Source organism: Ricinus communis, chromosome 9, assembly GCF_019578655.1.
Source record: "Ricinus communis isolate WT05 ecotype wild-type chromosome 9, ASM1957865v1, whole genome shotgun sequence".
NCBI classification, from domain to species: domain Eukaryota; kingdom Viridiplantae; phylum Streptophyta; class Magnoliopsida; order Malpighiales; family Euphorbiaceae; genus Ricinus; species Ricinus communis.
In genome coordinates this window covers 4336009-4344584 of record NC_063264.1, presented here as the reverse complement: position 1 = coordinate 4344584, position 8576 = coordinate 4336009, and the positions used below count along the sequence as shown (strand labels likewise).

At 31.0% G+C, this 8576-nt stretch overlaps 1 protein-coding gene across 1 annotated transcript; it reads left to right on the top strand.

Moving 5' to 3' along the window:
* The first annotated feature begins 5342 nt into the window (after positions 1–5342).
* Positions 5343–8576, top strand: LOC8280438 (malate dehydrogenase, cytoplasmic). The gene is made up of 7 exons (XM_002533417.3): positions 5343–5546; positions 6028–6186; positions 6289–6464; positions 6760–7037; positions 7131–7266; positions 7360–7471; positions 8220–8576. The coding sequence occupies exons 1-7, from the start codon at positions 5504–5506 to the stop codon at positions 8312–8314; spliced, it is 999 nt and encodes a 332-aa protein (XP_002533463.2). The 5' UTR covers positions 5343–5503; the 3' UTR covers positions 8315–8576.

The following is an 8576-nucleotide window of genomic DNA, read 5'->3' as shown; positions in this document are numbered from 1 at the left end:
CTTAATTTTTTTTTTCCTTCATTATATTGTGAACCCATGGCACTTTGATTGCCATCTTTATGTTTTTCTTCTTTAATTCTTTTTTGCTTTTGCTGGAAAGAAAGGGATGGGAAGATGCATAGGAGAGGTCTCAAGGCACATAAACATCAGAGATGAAGTTGGGCCTGTTGAATATAATCACAGGAATTTCCAACCCACGAGATCACACTTAGAACGTAGAAGAGTAGTTTTATTGACATTTGACAAAAAGCAGGCAATAGCAGCAACCAAGAGTATTATTGTTCATTTGTTTCACAGGTAAAAAAAATCAGTGCAATAGCAGTGAAAGATGTTAAATCATGAGCTAGCCCTTAAATGAACCTCCAAGCAATGTTCCTAGGTTGACGGGGGAAGCCAAGACTGTGTAACAGTAAGAATTTCCTATAACGACACTAATTAAGAGTTCAAAGATCGTGGAAACCAGCTGAAAAGCAAAATTCAAATAAATCAGTAATGCATGAATGCAAGAGAATTTATGCCTTGGAGAAGACATAGGTCATTATTCCGATACGCATCCGTCTAGTAGCCTACAATTGGAGAAACATACATTTAGCTTTTGCATTCCAAAAGAAACGCTAAGGATGTCTCACTCCACAGAATTCCTCAATTGTGCCAAGATTCACAAGATGATTTGCTGCATATTCTCCCTAATACCCAAATTTCTGTACAAATGAAAAGGAAATAAAAATAAACAAATAATATCATGGTAGACCAATTAACTTCGGATCATAACAAGTGGAAATGACCTCAAGGAGCAATATCACGCTCTAGGCATATGTCAGATATTCTAGTGAAGCCAGTCAAGACTTCAGTGAACAATGCATAACAAAAATTAGAGACTGTTGTTTGCTTGGCTTCATCGACCTTTAAAGCAGCTTCATCATCCTCTAATTCATCCCTAAGCCATCTTGTCACAAATTTTAGAGAATTACACCTTAAAAAACTAGCAATTAAGGTGAGAAAGCTCAAGTCCATATAATCCGTGAGAACGAATTTTTTTATTTCATTTTAATTTGTGATGTACATGTTATATTTTATTAATTAAGATCATAACAGTACATTACACTCAGTGATCTCAAATTCCATGTCAAATAACTCATGGAAACATTACAATATCCACAAAACTATTTTATATACAGTCTAGACAAAAATTTCCATTATCAAAAAATACTGAGGTTGCCACCACAATACTTGTCGGCAACTGGGTGTCATAGTGGATCGCTCTAATACCAATTCTTATAAATCTTATGGGAATCGCACTTCAAAGCTAAGCATATCGAAGTGAGAGAGTCTAAGTCCTTATACATTCCCTTATTGAAATCTTATTACTTCCAATTGGGTTTTAAATTTCATATTTTACCAACAAAGCTTATAACATCTCCCCAATATTTATTTTTCACCTATAGCTTTTCTAGTTCCTCTTTTTTCAAGCGTTTCTTCTAATCTCTTCCCACATTTCAATGGAAAATTTACAAATACAATATCTAATCGCTATTTAAGAGCATATTTGAAAAATTTTAAATTTTGGATTTAATTGATTTAAAAATGACAAATATTAAATAAATCAAATTTTAACTTTTTAAGAATTAAATAAATTAAATTTTTATAATCTATCATTTTTAAATTAATTAAATTCAAATTTTAAATTTTGTCAAACACACTATGTGATGCGTCAATATATATTATAAGCCTAATTGCAAATTAAATTCCGACTTTTTGCACTTCTTGTAAATTTAATATAATTCTTTTAATTTTAGCAATTAAAATATTAAATATTTTAAATTTGGCAAATCGAATCGAACAATGTATTTTCCGGTGATAAATTGGTTACGTATCAAGTGAATGAAGTTAACCCAAAATGACATATTCTAATTTAATAGATGATATGTCTTTTTTAGTACTCGCAAGTGCACGAACCGTTCCTATAGTAAGGGTAAGTTCACCACGAGGTCGATCTCTCAAGGAACTATGCGGCCACTTATTATAAAGACTAATTATCAACACAAAACAATAAAAGTAAATCTAAACACTTTAAATCAGTATGTTGAGAGGGTAACATTCATAAAGTAAAATAACTAAACAATAAATAAAGATGCAATGCAAATGCAAATGCTTATGATCTAAAACTATATGCTAAAAATAGTATTTAATCTAGCCATTTACTTAGTAATCTCCTTGTTTTATTTTAAGCCTAGATCTAATGAATGAGATGGTGAGCTAATGATGCAACCTAGGTTTCTTATACCAACATAAATTAAAGTAAAGATGATGTTTCTAATACTTTTAAACCTAAAAATTTCTATAACAATTACTATTGCTAAATTAATATGATGGTTAACTAACAATAACAACTGAAACTAATAAAGATATGAAGGCAAAGAAATCATTCATTAAATAAATAAATAACAAGATTCATACAAAAGTAGAAAGACTAAACTAAACACTTATGAAAACTAGCATAACATATTTAATTCAATGATCATGGTATTAAATAGAAAGACAAAAAAAAAAAAAAAAAAAGCTCTCTCAAGATTCAGAATTTCTTCAAGTAGGAAGAAGATTGGTCCTCAGTCTCCACTTCTTGAAAAACTCTTTAGATTCTAAAAGAACAATGAAAACTAAAACTAAAGTGTTTATGAAGAACTGTAGAGAATAATGGTGGCAGGTGTAGAGAGCAGGTAGGAGAAAACTCCCCTCCTTCTTCCTTCCTTCATCTCCCTGTTTTTAGGGTTGTGTAGAGATTTATATAGAGGAGAGTCCTCCTCTAAATAACTCTCTCTATAGATGAGTATACTAATATAAGTGTATTTAATATATAAGATTTTAAGTATCTTAATCTCCATCAAATACTATCTCATAAATAACTCTTAATATAAATCTTAATAATTATACAAAATGACTAAAATATCCCTTGGGCCTTGTAATTAGCAGTCCATGCGTCTTAATCTTGGGCCTTGACACGAACATGTCCAATTAAGCTTCTTTTAGCTCCATATTTTTCTCTTTTTACTAATATTCCTGAAAATAGACAATTAAGGTTAAGTGAGGTCAAAGCACATATTTTTACCATTTTATATATATAAATATATCATTAAAGCTTTAAAATACTCTTAAATATCTATACATAATTTGGACCGATCAATAGACATATCATCAAAACAGTGTGTTTTGGATAATCAAAACACGTCGTTTTGCTTCCCAATTTCGAAAACAGCAAATTCCAAGTCGCCTTTTTCTTTTTCTTTTTTATCTCTAACTTAACTTGATGATTTGAAAATATCTTCTTCCATTCACATATCAGTGATTCAGTTTACCAAATTTAAAAAGTTTACTATTTTATTTGTCAAAATTGAAATGATGTGTTAAATTTGCAAAAAGCACAGAAAGTCAAGATTTAAATTGCAATTAGATCTATATTATATCAGTAAATTAATGAACTAAATATTATTTTAAATTTTTATAAGTCAAGTAAAATCTAAAAATCTAATATTATTTTACTCTTAAATATCTATACATGCATACTGTGCGAGAGAGGTTAAATTGAAATTTCACAGTAGTCAAATTAAGAATTTTAAAAGTTTTAAAAATGAAAACAAAATTTTAAAAAATTAAAGGAAGCCAAATTCAAATTTTCAAAAAAGAAAAATATAAAAGTAAATCAAAGTTTGCTGCATTTTAACAAAAAGTATATATACATAGACGTGTAGAAATGTTATAATAGAAATTTCTACCATATACCAACAAATTTACCTCTCCATCTCAAAAGAACAAGTGAAAGAGAAGCATACTTGATATTCAATAGTGAAACATTGTCTGAGTATAATTAATTTTAATTTCTAAGAAAAAAAAAATCATTTTCTTTCGGTTCTTTTCTCTTCTTAAAAAAATTTATTTACCGAACAAAATTAAAACTAATTCTCCAACTATTTACTTTTTTTTTTTTTCTTAAGTTACCCCATTCATGCATTGTATAAAAGATTAGAGTTTTTACCTTTTATAGCCTAATTGATTTATGAGATTGTAATAAAGTTAAAATATTAGTAAATAATAATATATTTAATAGATACGATAGAGATTAGGTTTAATGAAAATGAAGATTTAACTAATGTATGACATCAATCTAATCTAAAATCAAGTTCTCTATATTTTTAATAAGTCATCTCGGGACTACTAATACCATGATTTTTTGGATTCCAAAAAGAAATCCCATGATTTATGACATTTTAAATTTTGAAATTTCTTAATCTTTTTACTTTATTTATTCAAAATAATTTTACACATCCTATTTTTCTTCTCTTCTTTTCTTTAACTTTTTAATGAAGAAATTAAATTAAATTAATTTTCTTTACCAAAATTTAGAAGAAATCTTCTATTTCTAACGTGGGTATAGTGGTTTAATTTTGAAATATATTTTTCTTACACTTATATATGATATCATACACTTATATACGATAAAGTTTAATTAGAATACTCCGTAACTATTTTTTTTTCAGTTTTATTTGTACTATAAATTTAATTATGATTTTTAGTAAGTCCCAATAAAAACAATCACTGAAATTTATCCAATAAACTATGCAATAATTATTAGCATAAAAAATAATATTATAAAAATTAATTAATATATGAGAGTACAAACAATGCTTTAAGTTAAAAATACATACGGATTATATATAAGAATTTAGATAATTTTTAAGGAAAAAAAAAGTTAGAGAGATATAATTTTATATAGCGAGCAACAAATATATTTAATCTATGTCATTGGTTAAATTATTATATTAAATATGGACTATAAAATAAAAATTAATTAATCTAAACAAGGTTTAAGATAAGTATCTCTATGGCTTCACTAAATCTAAAATTAAGACTAATTTTAAGAATTTAAATTCATAAATCATAGAGACTGTTATAATATTATCTTCTATTATATATTTATTCGGATCTCCAGCGAATAAAGAAATTGATAGTAAAATGAAAGCAAACATTCATCAATCAATTTAATCTTTGGTGTAAAACTGACGTTTAATTTTCTTTGAGAGGGAGTTAATTTGACTAATTGGTAGAACATCAAGACCAATAAGGACTACTCGTTACTAACCACTATTCTCTATACTCTAACACACACTCTCCACCTTTTATGAGAGCATTAATCATGACTCGTGTCGTCATTTCCAACCTCAATTCCCACGCTTCCATTCATCAAAACGAATCTCAACGGCATATGCGTCACACGTACGCACCCTCCAATACTGTGGTCCCATCACAAAACTAACGTCTATCTGCTAAATAGGATTAAAATAAATAACATATCATTAAACGACATCGTCGCAACATCCTCTTAGTTTAGTTCCCTTCACGCACATAAATAATATCGCTTTTGCCTCTCCATTGCCTACGACTCTCACTTCACCATTTCATTTGCTAGAAAGTAAAGTTCGCTTCTTTTTTGTTTTCTCCATCTCTATCAATGGCTAAGGAACCAGTTCGCGTTCTTGTCACTGGTGCTGCAGGTAAATAAATAAATAATTTCTTACTGTTAGCACTCAGATCTGTTATTAATCCTTTCATTTTGATTTTACAATCTAGATCTGTTATATTTTGATGATTAAGACTTTATTGTTAAGTCTGAGACTGTGATACTGTTTTATTTGCACTGAACTGAACCTGTATTAATCATTAGCTAGAGTTTAAGTTTGATTTAGTTTTAGTTATTTTGTGCGTATAGATCTAAGATTTAAGTGAGTCACAATGATGACCGATGACTAGGCAATTTTGGCTGTTTTTTGATCTGATCATGGAGTTTTGCACAATGATCCGATCAGTTACTAGGGGTTTTGCACAACCAAGTGGTTGATGATTCACTTGGCGAGCTATGTTATTTGAATGCTGATTTATATGTATCTGTAATGTAAATGAGATTATTTGCACTGGTGATTGTTATTTGTTTAACAAGAAGAAGTTTAATGAGGAGATGATAATGAATATTTGCAGGACAAATTGGATATGCACTTGTGCCCATGATTGCCAGGGGAGTAATGCTCGGTCCTGACCAACCTGTGATTCTCCACATGCTTGATATTCCACCTGCAGCCGAGGCATTGAATGGTGTGAAGATGGAATTGGTGGATGCTGCTTTTCCACTTCTTAAAGGTATCTATTTGCCTTTTTCTCTTTTTCCAATATTGGATTTTGCGAGGAATCAATTATGTGATTGTGAGATGTGAACTGATCCTGATATTATTTTGTTATCAGGTGTTGTTGCTACGACTGATGTTGTTGAGGCATGCACTGGAGTAAATGTTGCAGTCATGGTTGGTGGATTCCCGAGGAAAGAAGGAATGGAGAGAAAAGATGTGATGTCAAAAAATGTGTCAATATACAAGTCTCAGGCTTCTGCACTAGAGAAGCACGCAGCTGCAAACTGCAAGGTGATTGCAATGCATATGTGTGCTACAATAGACGTCTGTGTTTGAACTCTGAAGTAAAAAGGAAAAAATAGTATTCTCATGTTCATTAAAAACAAAATCATGTATTTAAGCAGGGAAAGAAAATAAATTTAGATGTTTTGAAATCTCTTGGTTATTTTAAATGATGTGCTGTGCTTTTTTGGACTTAGGACCTCTATAGTTTCAGCTGTCAGTTTATTTACATGATTGTAACTGCAATTGAAGCTACTTCAGTTTGTACATTTCCTGATTTTATTCTGCCTCCTTTGTCACCCAGGTTTTAGTTGTTGCCAACCCTGCAAACACAAATGCGTTGATTCTAAAGGAATTTGCACCATCTATCCCTGAGAAAAATATTACTTGCTTGACAAGACTGGATCATAATAGGGCACTCGGTCAAATCTCAGAGAGACTGAATGTTCAAGTCTCTGATGTTAAGAACGTTATCATTTGGGGAAATCATTCATCCACCCAGTACCCAGATGTCAATCACGCTACCGTTAAAACTCCATCTGGAGAGAAGCCTGTCAAGGAGCTTGTTAATGATGATGCATGGTATTAGCAACAATAATTCCCATTTTAATGTACTTGGTTTGTTTTTATGAAAATGCTGAAGCAGTATTTTGATTGTATGTCTATTCTTTCAAGGTTGCATGGAGATTTCATTAGTACTGTCCAACAACGTGGTGCTGCAATCATCAAAGCTCGTAAGCTTTCAAGTGCACTATCAGCTGCAAGTTCTGCCTGTGACCACATTCGCAATTGGGTTCTTGGAACTCCTGAGGTTTCGAAATATTTTTTCATATTCTTCAGGCTTCACTGTTATTCTGTGTGCATATATGCTGATCTTCATATTATTTTGTTACTCAATTTGTAGGGCACTTGGGTTTCAATGGGGGTTTACTCTGATGGCTCATACAATGTACCATCCGGACTGATTTATTCTTTTCCAGTCACATGCCAGAATGGAGAATGGAAAATTGTTCAAGGTAAGGATGTTGCAGACAAAATAGTGCTACACTCATTACTCAGTATTCTCTTTCCTTCTCTTTTCTTTCTCTGTTCATAACAAAATCGAAGTTTATTCCTGAACTTTTAAGAATGACAAAGTTGAACCAAGCGGGAATTTATTAGTCTTTGGGCAAGTGATTGTTTATTGACACTTTAGTCAGGCCAACTATTCTTTTATTAAGGTAATATTTTTTGGGGGAAGTTCTAAGTTTTGTGTCCCAAATACTTCCTCTTGATTTGCCAGGAAGTTTGTGATCTTTTTTTCTTCTCTAGTTTCTTAATGTAAAGAACATGCTCGATATTACATTTCAGTAAATTTGATCTTTTTCTGAATATGGCTGTTGTGTAAATACATTCTACCAAGTGTTGTATGCTTGAGTAGTGGCACATGCATCATGATGCATATGTGCGATTTAGGATGACTAGTTTGGGGAAAGATATATTAATTGTATTCTTTCTCTGTGTCCATCATTCAGCCAACTATTTTCATTAAGATAATATGTTCGACTTTCATGGTCCACAATACATCACAATACAACTATTCTTTTATTCTGACAACAAAAAGCTCTAACTTCTTTGTGTCCCTAATACTTTGTTTTGATTTTCATGGAGGTTCATTAATCTTTTTCTTATTTTGTAATGTAAAAGACAAGCTCAATATTGCAATTGGGCTTCTGCATGAAATTTTTAACTTTATTTTCTCCTTAACTCTCATTATGTGGCCAGGCCTTAGCATTGATGAGTTTTCAAGGAAGAAATTGGACTCGACAGCAGAGGAACTATCTGAGGAGAAGGCTCTTGCTTACTCTTGTCTCTCATAAATATCTTTCCATCACCGGTGTGTAGTAAGTGGGCCTCGTTCAACTTTTTCTTCCAGGAGGCATAGTTACATTTTTGAATAAAGCCAGCGATAAGTTTTAGATGAACTGTCAATGATGGAGAAACTGTACTTTGAATCTTACCTTGTTATTACTGTCATATGATATGAGGATGTCTGGATATTTATGGCTTAATGGATTTGAGATATGTGATGGATTAATAGGGGCGTTATGGTCAATATTATTATATGGTAATTGTTTTTTA

Excerpts from the sequence above, each read along its gene's own strand:
- LOC8280438 (XM_002533417.3), top strand. The coding sequence starts at position 5,504 with ATGGCTAAGGAACCAGTTCGCGTTCTTGTCACTGGTGCTGCAG. Across the intron at positions 5,547-6,027 it reads TCTTGTCACTGGTGCTGCAG|GACAAATTGGATATGCACTT; the intron begins GTAAATAAATAA and ends GAATATTTGCAG. Across the intron at positions 7,038-7,130 it reads CTTGTTAATGATGATGCATG|GTTGCATGGAGATTTCATTA; the intron begins GTATTAGCAACA and ends TATTCTTTCAAG.